At 42.3% G+C, this 21071-nt stretch overlaps 1 protein-coding gene across 5 annotated transcripts in view; it reads left to right on the forward strand.

Annotated features, from left to right (window-relative positions):
• The window catches only part of KLHL18 (kelch like family member 18), a 69956-nt gene that overhangs the window by 25131 nt on the left and 23754 nt on the right, over positions 1-21071 (forward strand). For all 5 annotated transcript variants that reach the window (XM_004449728.3, XM_004449730.4, XM_071212028.1 and 2 more), the window contains 2 exons: positions 16285-16415; positions 18935-19075. In XM_004449728.3, the coding sequence (XP_004449785.1) occupies positions 16285-16415; positions 18935-19075 (272 nt within the window). The remainder of the gene's footprint in view (positions 1-16284; positions 16416-18934; positions 19076-21071) is intronic.

A 21071-nucleotide genomic window follows, 5' to 3' on the forward strand; every position in this document is an offset into this window, starting at 1 on the left:
TTTCATATAAAATGTACAGAGGAATGTACAAACCTTGAGAGCTCATCCTGAGTTTTACAGCCACATATGCCTATGTAACCAGACCCAGTGGAGGCACACAACCTGCCACCCCTGGCAGTGCCCCAGCCCCTGCCCCTCCCCTCCCCACTCTTCCCCAGGGAAACTGGACCTGGTAATTCCCACAGTGGATTTGCCTTCACCTATTCTAGATCTGCTCGAAACTGGAATTAGGTGTACTTCTTCCAGGCCTGCTTCTTTCATCAGCGAAGAGTTTGAGGTTCAGCCATGCCTTCATTCATTCCTTTTTTAAATTAAGTATAATGCAAAGTAGGAACATACGGCCATGATGGATTTACCCTTCTCCTCCTGGTGGAAACCAGGGCCGTTTCCAGTTTGGTGCAATTCTGACTAAGCTGCCATGAACATTTGTGGACAGGCTTTTTTGTGGACACGTCTTCCACTCTCTTGCTAAGGAGCAAGGAATGGGATTGCTGATTGTAGGCTGGGTGATATTTAGTTTTAGAAGAAACTCCTAGAGCCTTGTGCGAAGTGGTTGTGCCATTTTACATTTCCAAGTTCTTTTGATTTGGTTTTGTTCTGCTTTGTTTTGCTTTACCTAAAATAACCCAACCTTACTCTCGCAGAGTTCTGGAGGCACTGGTAAGAAACTGGTGTCAGTGGGCTGAAAATCCAGGGTCACACTGCCTTCTACAGGCTCCAGGGGAGAGTCCAGCTCTTCTTTCCTGGCCTCTGGCATCCCAGGTGGTGGCCCTTCTTGTCCTCGTTCTCGTCCTCATCCTCATCCTTGTCCTCAGGGCATAGCCAGGTTTTGTTGAGGTTCTTGGCTATGCTGCAGAAATGAACCTCAAGTGCACTGTCAGGTGAGTTAGGCCAGTAATTTATTAAAGAAGGGAGGCAAGAGACATGGGAGAAAATAACAGATCATGGGTCCCAGAGAGAAAAGGGCTGAAAAGTGATAAAGCAGGCTGATTTACAGACTGCAGTTCCCCATCATAGCTTATAAATTCCCAGGTTTTACTTACATGTTGATCCATGCAGGGGAAAAACGGTGAGAGCAGGGCACAGAAGGCAGAACAGGCACATGGACCAGCACTGGGACAGGGCCAAGGCGAGAGAGCAAGAGTGCACTGGCATCTTTATATGGTGTTGAGTAAAGTGGTGAGGGTGGACCTGCTTGTCTTGTTCCTGATTTTAAAAGAAATGCTCATATTATTTTACCTTTTAAAAAGCACTTTTGCTGGAAGTTTTTGGTAACTTCAATCAAATTAAAGAAATTCTAATTTTATTCCTAATTTTCTTTTAATTTTTATTATTCATTAATGGGTATTAAATTTTATCAAATACTTCTTATCCATCTATTGTGGTCATATGCTTTTTCTGCTTTAATCCGTCAATGTAGAGAATGGCATTATTGATAGATTTACTAATAGTAAACCCCTCTAGTCCTCTTGGCACAAACTCAATATGGTCATGACAGGTTTTTGTTTTTGTTTTAATACATTGCAGGGTGTGGTTTGCCAAATTTTTGTTTGTTTGTATCGTGATATTAGCCTGTAAATCTTTCTCATCCTTTTTTTTGTCTGTTTTTGATATCACGGTTACTCTGACCTCATATAATTAGTTGGGAAATATTCCCTCATTTTTATTCTATGAAAATATTCATATAAGATTTAGATGATCTATTCAAGTCAGGTAGATTTCCCTACAAATTTGTCTTACTTTGGTTTTCTTTGTGGGAAGACTACTCAAAACTATTTTTTAAAGTCCATTTGAGTATTGTTATATTTTTCTAAGAATTTTCTATTTTATATGTTTTTCAGTTTATTTTCATAACATTTTTCACAGGATTCTCTTATTAATGCCCTCATGGTCTGTATTCATATCTTTTTCATTCCTAACTTTGTGTCTTTTTTTCCCACTCTCATGTTGGTTAAGCAAATGATGAGTCCTGACATTGCTCATGAGTATAGTGTGAAAGGGACAGTGTCAACCTGCCTGTTTACTGGAGCAGCCAGTCAACCACCAGAATCATTTCTGCTTCTACTCTTTTTCATTCCCATTGCTCTACTTCAAGCCCTTATTTTCATACATTCCTAGTTGTATCAGCTGCCTTCCTGCTCTCCTTACCTCTTCACCTAGTGGATTCCAGTTGAAAATTTGAGAAGAATGAAACTGAAGTTTGGAGTAGCAAAGTAGTAACTGACAGTGAAAAGAGCAAAAGTCACAGCAGATTAGAATAGCATTTGCTGGAAGCATGGGTTCCACCTGTAGAGGACCATAGTGTGACTGGGGCCAGGAAGGAAGTGTTTCTGTTTTTAGGTGCATGGGAACCCAGAGGGAGGGGTGGTGGGTGGCAGGAGAGAAGAGGGAACGTTATAGGGAACATTACGTGCCAAGTAAGTTGTTTTTAAAGTCTCTGAGTTTTGTTTCTTAGTTTTAAAAATAAATGCTCATGATTTAAAAAATCCAAATGGTTTAGAAAGACACTCACTGCACTTTCTAGAACACATAGGTACAGTTTATTAAATATCCTTCTAAAACATCATTGGTTCATATTCTATCCCTTTCTTCCTCCTTCTGTCCTTGTTCTATTACTCTTTCTTTCTCTGGCAAATGGTAGAGACTTAAATATTTATTGGATGAAAGAATTTATTTATATCAATGGGATCCACACTTGCTTTTTTAAAAACTTTTATCCCCCCTTGTGGCTTTTTTTTTTTTTTTTTTTGCGTGCTGTCTGTTCTCTGTGTCCGTTCGTTGTGTATTCTTCTGTGTCTGTATTTTATTTATTTTATTTCCCCTTCCCCCTTGTGGCTTGCTTGCTGTCTGCTTTCTGTGTCCATTCACTGCGCGCTCCTCTGTGTTCTTGCTTGTCTCCCTCTTTTTGTTGTGTCACCTTGCTGAGTCGGCTCTCCGCGGCACCTGCAGGCCGGGCGGCACTCCACAGTGTGTGGGTGAGCCTGCCTTCACAAGGAGGCCCTGGGACGGAAACCCAGGGCCTCCCATGTGTTAGGCAGGAGCCCAGCTGATAGAGCCACAGTCTTTTCCCTTCATTTGCTTTTTAATGTATCTTGGATACCTTCTCATCTTTTTCATCTTTTCATGGTTTTTCATTATATGGATATAACCATAGCTTATTTCACTGTTTCCCTATTGGTGGACATCGGTTGTTGTATAGTTTGTTTAATTTCAGACAGTGTTGCAGTGAATATCCTACCTAGTACATACCTGTTTGTAGGTTTCGGTATCAGTCCTAGAGGGAGAATTATTGGGTCAAAGAGTCAAATTCTGGTATCTGTTGACAAATGTCCCCAGGGGATTAAAGCAGAGAAGTGATGTGGCTAGGTCGGGTATCTCTGTGCGGAGACACTGGAGATGGAGGGACTTCGGAAGAGAAAGAAATTCTCAGTACTCTGAGCAGGAGATGGATAGAGCCTAAATTAAGACAGGTAGAGAAAAGTTAAGTTTGGGAGATTTAGGCATCTCTCGTTGCTGTTAGCAGTGGGATCCTGAACTTCAGGGTGTCTCTGTGGTGAGGGAATGGGGGCTGTGGAGAAGGGTAACATTTCTTCAGAATCTACTGTCCACACTTACAGAAGAGCCACTAAGTTACCCTTATTCCTACCGCTGTGACCTGAGCAGTTCACATACCCCGCAGAGTTACAATGGGGAATTGGTGGGGGTGAGGGGGCTGGTCCCTCTCTACAACAATGGTAACTTTCTAGAAAAACACTGCGAGGAATTCAACAAATGAATCGTCCATGCAGCAGCTATCTGTGGCTATTTCTGTACACACTCACACATTGCTGTGTGCCCCACAGTGTTCCTAGTCAAGGAAAGATGGTGTTTGCTGTATGCCTTTGATACCTGCCCTGGTCGCAGTCAGCACATTGTTTATTCTTCCTTTTTTATAGGTGAGGTCCTTTACGACCTCACTGATGAGCAGAGTGGGGCCTTGGCACAAGAGCCCAATCAGAGCCAAAGCCACCTTTAGATATAGCACATCTATAAGGCCAGAAAGGAAGGGGCTGCCTTCTCTGAATTCCTCCTGGGCTTTCTCTGGACTCTGGTTCTTAACAGCAGAACTAGCCTCAGCAAGACCAGTCATTTATTGGCACATGTAATCAGGCTAGGGGAAGGACTGGGTTGTTGCTGAGCCTGGGGGTCTAAAATGCCACCAAGATTCTTTCTCTCTACTCCCATGCTACCCTGGAAAGACTCCCTCTTCTTTCTAATTTGAAAAACCATAAAGAAGGATCTGAGTGGTATAGCTTGGGTCATGTGTTGTATAGTGTGATCAGAATGAAAATAGCAAGTTCCCAGAAGAAGGTGAGGAGTGCTGGACAGAGCCAGTGTGAGATGAAGTCTTTAGCTGGTCTTATGTTTTAGAAAGTTTTTTGTTGACAAGTGTTAAAACCAAAGAGTTTTTTGTTAACCTTCAGGTAACCTAAAATAGTTCACTAATAAGCCATCATAGTAATGATATTATAGATAAATAATAGTCAATGTATTAGTATAACATCATTAATTTATAGATGGTTAATAATTGTATCTATATTATAGAGCTATAGCTAGATAATCATTGATTAATAGATGATGGTAATAATAGATATTTTTATATCAGCCCTTAAGTGTTTTAAGTATTTGAGGATTTACTGTACCTATTTATATATGTAAGAAAAACTTGTAGGGAATGAATAGAAAATTACAGAATTTAACTGAAAAACCCTGCAGTCCATTTTGACTATAACTTTTAATGAAACTTCCATTTTTCCTATGGGGTAATTTATTTTCACAGGGAATTGTAGATTTTCTGGGCTGTTACTGCTGAATTTTCTCAGATTATCAGAGGACAGTGGTTTCATGTTGTTTTTTTAATGTCACAGGGTTATTTTTTTATTTAATTTTTAAAGTAGTTTTATTGAGATGTATTCACATACTACATAATCCATCTGAAGTGTACAGTCAGTGGCTTTTGGTATAATCACAGAGTTGTGCCTTCATCTCTGCAATCAATAATAGAGCATTTTCATTACTCCAAAAAGAAAAGCCTCCTACTCCTTAGCAGTCATCTCTTAATCCCTCTGTCCTTCCCCTGCCATACATATCCACTAATCTAATTCCATCTCTATAAGTTTATTTATAGTCACAATTTATATAAATGGAGTCAAACTATATGCAGTACTTTGTGTCTGGTTTCTGTCAATTAGGATAACTTTTTTTTTTTTAACAATTGATGAAAAATACAGAATGAGTATTTTTAATTTCAGTGAATAATTACTGGGCTGTTTAGTGGTTGTATAAGACACTTATTACCCTCAAGGAGTTTGAAAACCACTGTAGTAGGAAAAAATCAAGTACAGCACTTTAGACTGAGACTTCACTTCCTAAACATGGAATACCTTTCCTGTGTAACACCTGAGTAAGATTTTGGTGGGCAGGGGCAGGGGAGGAGGTGGAGGGCTGGGGCAGAGCTGGCTTTGTGCTTGGTGGTTGCTGAATAAGGTGGTGGACTGGTTGATACTGGAGGTAGGAAGGCACATACTTCAAGGCATCTCTGTGCAGTCCACTTCCTCCATTTCTGATGGACAAAGCTGCATTATTTGCTGGTGCTAATTAGCATTTAAACCCCATGGAGGAGGAAGAGTCATTGGGTAACTCTGATTAAGAAACTGAAGTTAACAGAAAAGAGCATTGGTGGTGGCAGGCCTACCCAGGCCATTTGTGGCTCCAGTGTGAATTCCTCCATTTCAAGTTCAGCTTCTAAAAAGGAGCAAGCATTTTGTATAAGATAGCAGTTTATCCCAGTGTTGAACTCCTCAAAGTGTGGACAGTTCATACAGAGTCAGCAGGGGGAGTCCATGAATACCGGCAGAACATCAGTTGTGATGTGGGCTGGGGGGGTCTTTGATAAATGATTGGCATCTTCTCCTGTCTAGAGAATGTGTTCACGTCTCTCTTCTTAAATATTTGTTCCCTGTGTCTCTGGAGCAGAGATTAGCAAACTTTTTCTGTGAAGGGCCAGATAGTAAATATTTTTTGGTTTTGTGGGCCAGCAGTCGCACTTGCAGCTACTCAACTTTGAAATTGTTTGTATGGGCATGGCTGATTTCCAATAAAAGTTTATATATGGGTACAGAAATTGGAATTTCATGTAATTTTCATTTGTCCTGAAATTCTAGTTGTATTAGTCTGCCAAAAGGGTGCTGATGCAAAATACCAAAAATCTGTATTTTTTAAAATCTGGCTTTTATAAAGGGTGTTTACTTGGGGTAAAAGCTTACAGTTACAAGGCCCTAAAGAGTTCACCTCAAGGTTCCTTTCTCACCAAAGTCAGTGCCACCTGTTGAAGCAAGATGGTTTCTGATCTCTCCCTGGGCTCTCCTTCCTGCTTCCTCTTCCCCTAAGGCTCTGTGGGCCCAGCTTCTTCCCTGTCTCAGTAGGCTGGCATAAGGTTTATCTCTCTGGGCTCCTCCCTCTAAGTTGCAAACTAGCAGGTGAATGGCTCGTCTCTCTCTGGGGCCCCAGGATCAAAAATGACAGAGTTCTCTCCTCTTCCCTGGTGTCTTCTTGAGTGAATATCCATTTATATCAGCCCACCAAGGAGTTGGGCACTCAACCTGAGTCATGCCTTACTGATGTGGTCAAATCAAAGCCCTAATCTTTATTTTATTTTATTTTATTTTTTTAGGAGGTACTGGGGACTGAACCCAGGGTCTCGTACATGGGAAGCAGGTACTCAACCACTTGAGCTACATCTGCTTCCCAAAAGCCTGAATCTTAACAGATAATTTAATCAAAGACATTTCAGCTGAATCTAATACAATCAAAGGGCATCACACCCAGAAGAATAAATTAGTTTACAAACATCTTTCTAGTTTTGAAATTCATAAATAATCTCAAACTGTCAAACTAGTCTTCCTTTGATTTTTCTTCCCAATGTTTGAAAATGAAGAAACTGCTCTTAGCTCACAGGCTGTATAAAAGCAGGAATCAGGTCAGATTTGGCCTACAGACCATAGTTTACAAACCCTTTCTTGAAAAATTTTAAAATAACTTCTAGGAAATTTGAGGGTATTCATTTTATTTATTTCACAAACACTTAGATAACACTTAATACGTGTCATGAACTGTTTTAAATGCCTTACAGATGTTAGCTAATTTAATCCACACAGTAATCCCAGGAGGGAGGTACTTTATTTCTTATTGTATAGGTGTAAATTGGGACACAGAGAGGTTAAATAACTAGCACAGGGTCATGCAGCTAAATGGCAGAATCTAGATTTGGACCCAGGCAGATTGGCTACAGAGAGCCTGTTCTTCTGTTCTTACCCACCATGCTATGCTGTCTCTTAAAAGAGTTGACAGTTATCAACTTTCTCTCCTAAAGGGTCTTCTCCATTTTATAGACTCATTCTTGCACACTAGCTTCAGAGACCGTACAGTTCAATTTTGTACCTCAGTAAAATTATGCATTACTGTTTTTCATGCATTTTCAGTATCTCTTGTGACTGCCTGAAAATGTAGTTTTAGCCCCACTGATCCAAGGGTATTCTTTGAAAGGCTGCGCACCTAACTGTTCAGTTATTTATTTTTTTATGTTAATTGTGAACTCTTCAAAAGAAGGAACAATAGTATCAAAGTGTTTTCCATCAAGAGAACTCTATTCTAGGTATATCTTTTGCTTTATTTGGACTCCTGTATCAGGTTACTTCCAACACAGGTTTTGCTCTGCTGTTTTTCCTGGTTGAATAAATAAGCAGCTCGTTGAACATTGTGCCCCACCTGCCTGGAATCGGGAACAGACTTTGTGGTGTCATGCTCTGCTGTCGCTGCTGATCCAAAGATACCACCAGAGCAGGAAAGCTTCCTGGTCTTTCCTAGAAAGAAAATTTCTGGTTGCTGTGTGTGTGTGTGCGTCTGTGTGTTTGTGAAAGCAAGTCAAAGCTAAGGTGGATGACAGCAACTCAATCCAAACTGACTAAAGCAAACAAAATGAAATAAAATGAGAAGTTGAAAAAACACAACTACACATGCTAAAAAACAAGCCAAGATGGATGAATGATAAGGTGCTCATGATTTAGTCATCGTCTTAGACTGCGCTAACCAGAAGGACCTCAGAGTATCTCTGACGCGCAGATTCCTAGGCTGAAGGAATTCTGCACCTACTATAAAGGACCCTCAAATTCAAGTGTGTACCAGTCTGTAGACTGGATAAGTTATATCTTTCACATGTGTGTACAATTGCGTTTCAAATGTGTGATTAAAAAGAAAAGCTTGGGAAACGGACTTTGGCCCAGTGGTTAGGGCGTCCGTCTACCATATGGGAGGTCCGCGGTTCAAACCCCGGGCCTCCTTGACCCGTGTGGAGCTGGCCATGCGCAGTGCTGATGCGCGCAAGGAGTGCCGTGCCACGCAAGGGTGTCCCCCGCGTGGGGGAGCCCCACGCGCAAGGAGTGCGCTCGTGAGGAAAAGCCGCCCAGCGTGAAAAGAAAGAGCAGCCTGCCCAGGAATGGCGCCGCCCACACTTCCCGTGCCGCTGACGACAACAGAAGCGGACAAAGAAACAAGACGCAGCAAATAGACACCAAGAACAGACAACCAGGGGAGGGGGGGGAAATTAAATAAATAAATAAATCTTTAAAAAAATAAAAAATAAAAAAAGAAAAAGAAAAGCTTTACTGAATTCATGGCAGGCTACCATTAATACAACTACCCCTTTTGGGAAAACTAATCTAGTTAAATCCCCTTATTTTACAGATGAAGAAATTGAGGCTCAGAGAGTGAGGGAAGAGATTTGCCTTGGCCATGCAAAAAGGACAGCTGGCCTACACTGTTAGGTGCTGTTGGTATGGACCGTGTGACTAGTGCTCTTTGGTCTCCCTTGGGATGGGCACAGGGTGACAATACTGGCAAGTATTTTGACCTTTAAAGCTGTACTGTACTTTTTAGTATCATCTAACAGAGAGTTTGTGTATGATGATGCTTACTAGTGTTTATAGTGCTTCTCTTGAGAATCTCAAAAATTTTTAACTATATTCCTTACTTCTCCCCCATAAATAATAATCCTGTATTCCAACCTGGAAACCTGAGGCATGGGAAAATTGGGCAGCTTGCTGTCTACATGATAGAGCAGCGCTCAGAGTTCTACTCTCTGGACCAGGGCTCTCTCTTCAAAGACTGAAATTGTGATGCTTTCATTCATTTGTATGTTAATCTTTCATGGCTGGTGCTTTCCGCTGGGTGCAACAAAAACCTGTATTGAGTCTGACACTATGCTAGGTGTTTTCAAATGTACTATATATCACTTAATTTAATGAGATCAAAATTGCAGTTCTGAGGCCTCCTCTCAGAAAATGCTAGTCATTTGTCCATGTGCCATTATGGAGCACCTTTCTTTGTCAAGTTTGCAAATGTGCCCTTGAGTCACATCGCAGTGGTGGCCAGCCCAGTACAAGTCCATCTGTCCAAACAAGACCCAGGGTTGCAGCAGCATCAGCTTGGCCTGCACAGGATGACACTTCTTTCCTCCATCACTCCTGACCTAAGGGAATAGCACCTCCACACACCAAGTCGCACCAGCCAGAAACCTGGGAGTCATCATAACACCTTCTTTCCCTCACCCCCATATCTAGTCGGTTACCAAGTCTTAGCGATTCCAAGTTCTGCACCTTTCGTAAGTCTGCTCTTTTTTTCCCTGCCCACTACTTTCCAGGCTGAGCCCTTCACTTCTCTTCTCTGGGCCCAGCAGTTGGTCCCTGAGTAGCCTCTTCACAGCACTTCTGCCCTCCCAGTTTCTGCTCTACCTGCACAGAGTGGCCGGTCAACATGGAAACCCTCATGTTGTACTGTTCCCTGGTTTCCTGACACGCAAAGTAAAATGCAGAATTCTTGAGAGTCCTGTCTCCTTCTCCAACCTCATGTCACAGCCCTTTTTTTTCATGTTTGTACTTGAATCCAATTGGCCACCTTGATTTTAACATTTATCAAAGGAACGATATGGGGAGCAGATGAGCCTCAAGCAGTTGGGCGCCCACTTCCCAGTAGGGAGGTCCCGGGTTCGGTTTCTGGTGCCTCCTAAAGCAGACAAGCAAATGCAACGAGCTGGCACAATGAGCAGACACAGTGAGCAAAGACAATGAGCAGACACAGCAAGCAGACAATGAGCAGACAGATGAGGGAGCCATTTGGGGGGAGGAGCATTGATAAACATAGGTTTTTAAAAAAAATTTTTAATTAAAAAAAAGAACAATATGTTCATGATTTTAATAACCAAGTATATTGGAGTTGCAGTGTGTGCATTTAAATTACACATTGACTTTTAGACCCCAGTCCCCCTCCACTTTGTGTACCTCCATGACCTCTTAATTTTCTGACCAAAGATATTAACAGGTATTAAAATTACAGGGGCTTAATTATAAAAGCAGTATAGAGGAAACCCTATAGGTAAACATAAGTTCTTCAGTCTCAATATTCAGGTCATGTTATGCAGAGCCCCTGATTAGAAAGAGGTTCTGTATGTCCACTCTGTAGAAGCCAAGTGTCTTGAGTGCCTAGTCTTTGCTATAGTTTTAGGGAAAATGTGTTGGGCTTTTCCTTTTAAATTGATTCTTTTTCTTAGAATCAAATTCGTGAGTGAGCTGTGTACTTCGCAAGTCCTATGATGGCTCCTCATTTGTTTTGTAGACTCTATTCATTAATTACAGGTCATCTCATCTCACAGTGGTTCAGGGGCTGGTGCTGATGAGTGTGCCGGCTACGTGCTGGTGTGGGTGCAAGCACAAGGTGGGTGCCGCGTACCTGGAGAGGCCTCTGCGGCTTTCCCTTCTGTCCGTGAGCTTAGCTCTTTTCAATTCAGTGGTTGTTGGACAACATAGAGTCATTTCTTTTCCTCTGTTCTGTCCTAGACTTTGTACTTGGCTCTTCCTATTACTTTAAACTTACTGTCTGACTCGATTTCATTGGTAATGCTTTATGATTTTAAAAGTTTTTTTAAATGCAGCTGAATAGAAAGTGCAAGTAAAGGTAGGGATGTATGCCAAACAGCCTTAAATTTTCTGTTGAACCAGTTTATGTTTCTTACTAGTGACTTTGTCTAAATCCCTGTTGCTCAAATTCACATTTCTTTGCCATATTAAGGGTGAGGGAAAGAGGAGATTTGAGGTAACTGCAGGTTAATTGCAGATTGATGGAGAAAATAGCCTTTACATGAGCCCATATAATTCTGGAGTTAAAAATAGGGAACCCACTTGCTCTTCTACATAAGCCACAGTTTACAATATTAGTTTTTACAGTAATAGAAGAATATTTTGACTTCCTATTTGTCTTTTTTTAATGAAACTTTTTATTTTGGGATAATTGTAGATTCACATGAATTGTAAGAAATAATACAGAGAGATCCTATGTGCCCTTTTCCCATTTTCCCACAATGTGACATCTTGCAAAATTTAGTAAAATACTACCAACAGGATATTGATATAATCCCCCAGTCTTATTCAGATTTCCCCCATCTTATTGATGCTCACTTATGTGTTTATATATTTGTATGTGTGCATTTAGTTCCATGCAATTTTATCACTGGTGTAGATTTTTAAAGTTTCTCAGTTGGCTGAGAACTCAAGCCAGGAAGAGGAGAGTTCCTCTCAAACTCCACTGGCAATTTGACTTTGGACTAGCTACTTAATTTCTAAATCTTGGTTTCCTCATCAATAAAATGGAATTCATGGCAGGTACCTCTTACAGAGGGTTGCTCTGCGGATTGAAATAAGGAAGTGTTACTTAGCACAGTCCATGGCATATAAAAGGGGCTGATTAAATGATCATCATATCTTTTAAAAGTAATATCTTTAACTGAGAAGATGAGACTATTTGGATTTTAAAAAGCTTTTCATAAAAGTGTAGTATCATAGGATTGTAGGATTGGAGGCTCCTTAAGTAGTCACTTGATAATTTTAGAACCAGTTCAGGACTCTCCCCCTTCAAATGTTCTTAGGTGTTATGGTAAGCTTTCATTTTTTGCCACTAACTAAAATTACAGTTTACCTATAATTTCTAGTTCTGCCCTCCTCCATGTGATAGCTCCTTGAGGATTTGAGGATAACTACCTTGTCCTCCCTAAATTATCTTTTGCAAACAAACTAGGCTTTAAGCATGTAAGTTGTAGGCTCTAGACCCTTTCATTTGGGTCTCTCTTTTCTAAACAAGATCAAATTTGTCATCATTCCCTGAACATGGGACATAGCACACAAATGTATTCTGGCTCATATCCCAGGGTAGGCCTAGCTTCTTGTTAGCTAAGCTTTTTTTAGGAAACCAGGTCACTCTGTTGATGTATTCACAGTTTGCTTCTGTCTTCTGTTTATTTTCTAGATGAAAAATAAATGCCTAATAGTTAAACTCAGCACATACAACACACACTTTACCTCCATTGCTTCCTGTAATCCTATTAAAAATGATAGTGAAATGGGCAATGAGATATCTACAAATGAGATATCAGTGAAATGTTGAAACCAGAAAGAATATGTGACAGATTTAGCAGGCCAAAGGAATAGAAAACTAAATGCCTGTTAAGGGGATAAACTAAGAAAAAGAAGATTTGTATTGCAGAGCCCTAGAATAGCTCCGGAAAGGGAGATACCAAATACAGAAAACAGAAAGATAAGTTCAAAGTCTCTGTGAAAAGCAATTTGATGCCTCCATCACCTCTACCCCAGTCTTAAAAGACAAGAGTTTTAGTCTGAGATATTCGCCAGAGGCTCAATTCAGGCACACCAAGCATAGACAAAGGAGTGGAGTAGGGCACAAAACCAAAAATAAGGATTTTAAGACAAAGTTCTAAGTAGTGAATGGTAGGACCATCTCACTCCCTCACCTGGTTTCCAGAATATCTGCATCCAGGCATTCCCATGCAAAAGATTGGAAGGTCCTTCTCTGATAAAGTCCAAAAGAGATTGTCTTCTTTTTGGGTCTCAATAAAATGTCAGATCCTTTCCTGATTACCCTGACACGAAGTCCACAAGTCAGCAAGCCTAATACACATTCAAAGCTTTCAAGCAGCTTTTAAAAGTACTTCTCTCTTAAGTATGAACAGGTAACAAAGTATGTTATCTTATTTTATGTTGTGGACTACCATAAAAGACTGAAAGCAAAACAAATGGAGAAGAAAAGAACCTAGAAGGCACAGTAAAAGGAAAAAGAGAAAATGTTTTTTTAAAAAACTATACTGTGATCTATGTATGTTAAAAAGAAAAACAACTATATAGTATCTTAAGAGATCACTGCATTCATGAAAAGATTAACTAGATTTTTTTTTAAAGGTACTTCAGAAAACATGAATGATCTTTTGGTTGTTAGAAATAAGATAGTCAACATATAAAAGGACAACATAAAAAGGCTGAAAGATGGAGTTGAAGAAATTTCTCAGAAGTTAGAACACAAGAGAGATGGAAAATAGGGAAGAACAGTTAAGAAAATTAGCGGATCATCCCAGAAAGTCCAGTACTTGACCAATAGAAATTCATGAAGAGGAAAAAGAGAAAACCATAGGGAAGGAAATGATCAAGTAAATGGTACAAAACAATTTTCCCAGAACTGAAATAATGTCCATGGATGAGGAAGTACCTGCGTGCCCACCACAATAAATGAAAGAAAACCAGCACCAAGGCCCAACACAGTGAAATTTTAGAACTCCAAGAATAAAGAGAAAGTCCTAAAAGCTTCTAGAGAGAAAACACCAGTCACATTCGAAGGGTTGGTATTCAAAATGGCATTAGATTTCTCAAAAGCAACAAACTGGAAGGTAAGGGAGTGCTCCCTTCAAGATTCTGATAGAAAAAAAATTTGCAACTTAGAATTTCACATCCCCCTAAACTTCATCCAAGTGTGAGGGTAGTAAACACATTTTCATATTGTGCATGCACCCTTTCTTAGGAAGATCTACTGGGAGTATTTTCTACCAGAACAAGGGAATAAATTAAAAAGAGGACTTAATGGAATCCAGGAAACGGGTTCCAATATAGATGAGTTAAAGGGAATTCCCAGGAAGAGAGAGTTCCAGTGCGATGTCTCAAGAAACAAACAACTGATAGAGTACCTGATTGAACATGTTAAAAAGAGTTTGTTTGTTTTTTAAGATTTATTTATTTATTTCCCCTTCTCCCCCCGCCCCAGTTGTCTGTTCTTTGTGTCTGTTTGCTGTGTCGTCTTTGTCTTCTTCTGTTGTTGTCAGCGGCACGGGAATCTGTGTTTCTTTTTGTTGCCTCATCTTGTTGTGTCAGCTCTCTGTGTGGGCAGCGCCATTCTTAGGCAGGCTGCACTTTCTTTCACACTGGGCGGCTTTCCTTATGGGGCACACTCCTTGCGTGTGGGGCTCCCCTACACAGGGGACACCCCTGCATGGCAGGGCACTCCTTGCACCCATCAACACTTGCGTGGGCCAACACCACACGGGTCAAGGAGGCCCCGGGATTGAACCACAGACCTCCCACGTGGTAGACGGATGCCCTAAACACTGGGCCAAGTCCGCTTCCCTTAAAAAGAGTTTTATACTTTTTTATTACGTCCAGGGAAAATGAAAATTGTATAAAGGAAATGTAATCATAATATACAACATAGTTTGGCTATGAATAATATTCACATAGACTTAAAGGAACCCTAAGTATTGATTTAACCAATAATTGGCATAATTATATTGGAAAGATGTGGAGAGTAAGTGAAGTAGTGTGTGAAGGAGTGGCAGGGGAAAGTCCATAATAAGAATTATATTGGCATTGTAATAGTTATCTTTTCCTGCACAATAAATTGCCCCCAAATGTAGTGGCTTAAAACAATAAATAGATATAATCTCATAGTTTCTGTGGCTCAGGAATTCACAAGCAGGTTAGCTGGGTGGATCTTGCTCAGGGTCTCTTAAGAGGTTGCAGTCCAGCTGTCACTCAGGACTGCAGGCCTCTGAAGGGAGCTTCTGAGCTCACCCCTGTGGCTGTAGGAGGAGGCCTCAGCTCCTTGTCACATGGAATCTGGCTTCCCCCAGAGCAAGTGAGTGGTCCAGGAAAGGGAATAAGAGGAAGTCTCGGGGCCTTTCATAATCTGGCCTCAAAAGTGACATACCATCACTTCTGTATTCTAGTGGTCACACAGACCAACCCTGATGCTTTGTGGGAGGGAACTCACAGGGTGTGAATACCAGGAGGCAGGAATCTAATAGAATTGGAATCCTGTAAGGATCCTTGGTGTTTGGAAAATAATGTGTGTGTGTGTGTGTGTGTGTGTGTGAGAGAGAGAGAGAGAGATCTTGAAGGACTGTATACAGATACTAAACCTGAAGTTCAGTGAAAAAGAGGACATAGTGACAAAACCCAAGCTAGAATCCTTAAGTAAACATGGAGTTGAAGAGACAAATATAAGGTAGGGAGAAACACTGCCATTTTGCTAGTATAGAACCTAGGGAAAGGGAAAAAAATAGTTTAGCTCTTTCAAAGAATGGAAAGTTCTTAAGTGGAAATGTTTATATAGCTTGGAGCTATAAATGGGAACATCCTTTTGGCAGATAGTTGGAAAACACTTTGTGGAACATGTCAGGGTAAGGGTGTGGCGATAAGGATATGATACAAATTGGAGAGGAAGAGTCTGCCTGTGTCACCATGAAAGCCAGGGGCAAAGCTCCAGCTAGTGCATGGCACCTGCTGCTGCTGCTGCCGGGGTGATTTTCCAGAGAAGAATTCTGGGCTCCTTTTCACCTACCACAGCCTACTTGTTGCACAAGGGCCCCTGCATTTGACCACACTGCTTGCTCCATCCTTGGTCCCCATGTGCACCCCCTATTTGAGTCTGGCATGGTTTCTCTTTTTTTCCTGGAACTATGTATTGACTCTCCGTGGGGAACGTATTTTTAGGAGCCCCAAAATTCTTGGACAGTTTTTTATGTGTATTCCATCTGCTTTTTGTAAAACTGGTATTGGAATATACTGTTAATAGAATCAGATATCTGAGTTGGTGGGGGCATTGAGAGATGTGCACTGAAGACTGTCATAGACATAAAAACCATGGCTTGAAGCTTTCAGATTTATATTAACCATTTTAATACCTCATTAAACTGCATGATTTACATTCTTCTACTGTAGCTAAGTATGTTGAATTTAAAACACTTTGGAGTCACCATGGATGAGCCACTAAGATGAGCAGAGGATTAAAGTGCAGAAGGTCGGTCAGGTTTTTGTATTTGCATTCCTCAGTATCTGACTTTGTATTTCACTTTGCCCACAGATTGGGGACCACAAATTCAGTGCTCACCGGATCGTCTTAGCGGCCTCAATCCCATACTTCCATGCTATGTTTACAAATGACATGATGGAGTGCAAGCAGGATGAGATTGTAATGCAAGGAATGGACCCAAGGTATTCAATCCCTCCAGCAGGTTTCACAGGCTGCCATCCAGGCACACCTTCAGCTTTGTGCTTGGTGCCATCTGAGGGCCTGCAGCAGGACATGGTATCTAGTACAGTGCCACACAGAGTACGTGATTAGTAGACAAGTTAGGACCTCAGCCAGTGGCCTGAGACAGGGTTAAAATGGAGAAGTTTTGGGAAACGATGTGGCTCGATCAGTTGGGCTCCCGTCTACCATATAGGGCCTCCTGGTGAGGGCAAGCTGGCCCACATAAAATGCTGGCTTGCACAGGAATGCTACCCTGTATGGGAGTGCCGCCTGGCACGGGAGGGCCGCCCGGCGCAGGAATGCCACCCTACACAGGAGAGCCAGCCGACGCAGAGAGCTGGCGCAGCAAGATGATGCAACAAGAGACATAGAGGAGAGAAAATAAGACACAGCAGAAGAGGGAGCTGAGGTGGCTTAAGAGAGCAATCGCCTCTTTCCCACTCTGGAAGATCCCAGGATCGGTTCCCAGAGCCGCTTAATGAGAATGCAAGCAGACACAGAAGAACACACAGCAAATGGGCACAGAGAGCAGACAGTGAAGGGTGGGTGGGATAAATAAATAAATAAATCTTTAAAAAAAAAAAGGAGGGGTTTTAATGCTGTTTTTACTCTACTATTAGAGTAACACTTGTGATAGGAGCTAGGGTCTGAGATGTTTGTTTTTTTTGTTTTGTTTTGTTTTGTTTTTTATTTTTTTAGGAGGTAGTAGGGATTGAACCGAGGACCTCACATGTGGGAAGCAGGCACTCAACCACTGAACCACATCTACTCCCAGTGAGAGTTGGTGTTTTCATTTGTTTGTTTTGTTTTGTTTTTAGAAGGTACCGGGAATTGAACCTGGGACCTCAAACATGGGAAGCAGGCGCTCAACCACTTGAGCTACATCAGCTCCCCGAGATTTTTTTTTTAAACTGGGTGCTGAGTGTGAGGGTGGTGGTATATATTATTCACTGTGTTTTTCTGTGCTAGCCATTCAGCTGACAAAGTATTTCCCAAGTATCTTCATTCACTACCTTCTCAAGTTTAGAACAGTGCTGTCCATTAGAACTTTCTGTGATGACGGAAATGTTTTGTTTGCACTGTCCAAAATGGTAGCCACTAGCCATATGTGGCTATTGAGCATTCGAAATGTGATAGTGGAACTGAGAAATTTTAAATTTTATTCTATTTTAATTAATTTTTAATTTAATTTTAAATAGCCACATGTGGACTAGTCACTACTCTCTTGGATATGCAGGTCTAGAGAGTAATAGATGTTATGTTTGTTTGATGATCAGAAAATTGAAGCCCAAGTAGTTCAAGGCCAAGGTTATCTTCTTAGACAGTAATCTGTCATTTGTTGCTTAATTCATTGCTTATTCTCACGGGGGTGAAAACTGAGGAGAAGGGAGCTAGGAGACAGTGTGGTATCTGATCTGCCCCTGTGTGTGGACACTGCAAGACTTGTGAAGAAAGACACAGAAGTGAGCCTCCAAGGGTAGTAGTACCCTCCTCTTCTCTGGAAGATGTGAGAAAAGTAAAGCAGAGCAGTGGCCGGGGGTCTCTGCTATTTTAGGGTGGTCAGGGAAGTGCTTTCTGATGAAGTGGCATTTGAACAGAGACCTTAACTGAAGGGAAGGCTGAGAGAGCTATCTGGGGTAAGAGCCCTCCAAACAGAGGGAGCCTCCAGGGCAAAGACCTTGCCATGACAGCATTCAGCCTGTTGGAATAGAGTGAGGGAAGGAAAGAGTGAAAGGCAATGAGGTCAGAGATAATATGTAGAGGGGCCAGACCACGTGCAGCCTTAGAGAGGGAATTTGGCTTTTACTGACTGAATTGGGAACCAGAAAAAGTGTTTGAAATCTCATTCTAGAATTTATCCCAAGGAAATAATAATCCCAAAGCATTATTTATATGGCACTAAGATGGTAACAGCTATTTTGCCTACCAGTAAAGGAAGTAAATTATAGCACATCTGCATGTTGAAATACTGTGGGAGAAGTGGGTGTAGCTCAGAGGTTGAGCACCTGCTTCCCATGTACAAGGTCCTGGGTTCAGTCCCCGGTACCTCCTGAAAAAAACCAAACACAACTATATAACAGCCACTGTAAACAATAAACACTGGCATTGTAGCAACATGGAAAGACTTGATAAGTACTGTATGATTATATCCATTCAGTATGTGTGCAGGCAAACAGGTTCTGAAAAGGAACCTAGGAAAACGACTGCCATAGACTCATTAAATAGTGAACTTTTGGGTGAGTGCTTTTTCTTTTTAGAATGTTACATAGCAAAATTATTTGGGCAACAAGAACAACAGAAGAGGCAGGAGTGTTTGGCTGGGATGAAGTGGTTGTTCCATTCAGATAGAATTGCAGGTGTATTTTAGAGCAGGTCCCTCTGATCTCCCCACTCAGTGATGCCCACTCAGTTCGGGCCTGAGTCTCCTGTGGGCACAGCCCCATCTCCAGGGTTTCATGGCATTTCCTCTTTCCTCTAGTGCCCTGGAGGCTCTGATCAACTTTGCCTACAATGGCCACCTTGCCATCGACCAGCAAAACGTGCAGTCATTGCTCATGGGGGCGAGTTTTCTGCAGTTGCAGAGCATCAAAGACGCCTGCTGCACGTTCCTCCGAGAACGGTGAGACGATGTGGTGGGCCTGGCACCTGGCAGGGAGCATGACCGTTTCTTTTCTGTAACCCCCTGCTGAAGTCTGCTAAGGGCTTAGATTTCGAGACCTGTAGGAAGGGGACAGGCCAGGGTTACTCCGTGGAAAGGATGTTTCCTGTAATCGGCATCAAGCAGTGCCCACTCCTTCAGGAGGAACATCTGTGGGACGTAACTTAGCATAGTGTCCCTTACCTTGACATGTCTTCTTGTCCCAAACCCACTTTCGGTGCTCCCTAACTGTTCCATAGCCACCTCCCTTTTTGTTTAGATCTTCACCTTCATGAATTTCTTGACCTTTTTACCTCGGCTCTTGAAGAGACAACCAGAATTTCACCTCCCAGAGTCCTCTTATCTCCCTCAGTGCCCTGGAGCAATCATTGTAAAGCTGCAAAACTTTGGGGGGGAAGACCTATGGATTATACCCCCACGTTTGTCCTGGCCGGAGCAGTGCCTAGTAGGTTATCCATGACCAGTTGATGGCTGTGAACAGATTAGAAGGCACTTCCTCCTCCCCAAGAGGCAGAGCCCTGAGTCATAAGGTAAAGGCCTTTTACCCACTGGAGTCTTGGGGTGAGGGTTAATGCTGGCCACACAGCAGGGAGAAACCAGAACAGTACCACTCCCCCCGCAGAGCTCTACCAGGCCCAGCTCCTCTCAGCTTCCTCTCGTCCCCAGGCCCTGGCCTGGAGACCAGCATTCCTACCCCCTCAGGTTCGCTGTGCTGACCTTCATCTCCTCCCACTCCCACTCCATCAGTCCCACACACTTAGCAGCTCTGTGGACATTCTGGCCGTGTGATGCTCCCACTCATCGCTGAGCACTGCCAGGTGTGCCGCTAGTCTTAAGGACCTGGTAAGGATGGTGGAAATGCAGGGGCGTGCCTCTGCTGGGCGCTGGGTGAGTGGTTTCATCCTAAAGTAGGTGGGACTATTCCCCGTTTTACAGATGGAGACGGCGTGGCAAGAGTGAGGCCCCAGAGCAGACTGTGTCCCTGCCCTAGGATGCCTTCAGGGATGGGCTGGCGAGATTGGGTGGGGTGTGTGCAGGCATGCACTGGCTTTCCTACTCATTTGTGAGCTCCTTAAGGACACAGGCTGGACTCAGTTCACCTCTGTGTGCCCACAGAACCTAGAGAATGACCTGATTAAATAGATGCTCTGGAAATGATTAAATTGGCCATCCTCACAGTTTCGCCAAGAAGACAACAGCTCCACCTAGGGGATGTTTAGGTCATCACTGTCAACACAGGAGGCAGGCTCTTATCAAGTACTGTCACCTAAAAGATGCTTAGAAAACTGATTTTTAGAACAGTGCATTTTACATGAATCAGTAACATTTTAGGAACTTTAGGTACGTAAGCATAAAGCCTGATGTTTTGGAATCTAGCCTTGACATTTTTTTCATTCAGCTCTACAGGAACCCTTCTGAGGCCTAAACCCACACCTCATTTCTGCCTTATTCTTTGCCAAAGGCCCCAGAGGCTTGGGCTGCTTCTCTTTTTCCTCTAGTGGTTACCATCATTGCCTCTGTTCCTTGGGATGGTTCTCCCAGCTCCCTTCTTCCTGTTTTCCCTTGAAGACAAACATGTGGACCCTTGGTTTCAAGGTTTGATTGCTGACGACTTGAGAAAGATCATTGTTAGGAACCAAAGAGGCAGGGGAAAAGACAGGGCATAGCACAGTACAGAGAAGCTGCGAAGACCGCCCCATCCTTAGAACAATGGTTTCGGAGGCTGCTCTGCCCATTGAGTCTTTAGAATGCTGCCTTTTCCCTGAGGCTGAAGTTAATTTTTGCCTGGGGCTCTTTCCCCAGCCTCTAGGTCAGGGATTTTTAATCAGGGGTCCGGGGGTTCATGGAGAGATTTCGGGGGGTGCATGAGCTTGAATTGAAAAAAGAAAATCAACTTACTATCTTTATTTTTTCTGACCTCTAAATGAAATCTAGCATTTCCTTCTCTTATGAATAT

The sequence above is a fragment of the Dasypus novemcinctus genome, chromosome 26 (assembly GCF_030445035.2).
Source record: "Dasypus novemcinctus isolate mDasNov1 chromosome 26, mDasNov1.1.hap2, whole genome shotgun sequence".
In the NCBI taxonomy this organism is placed as follows: domain Eukaryota; kingdom Metazoa; phylum Chordata; class Mammalia; order Cingulata; family Dasypodidae; genus Dasypus; species Dasypus novemcinctus.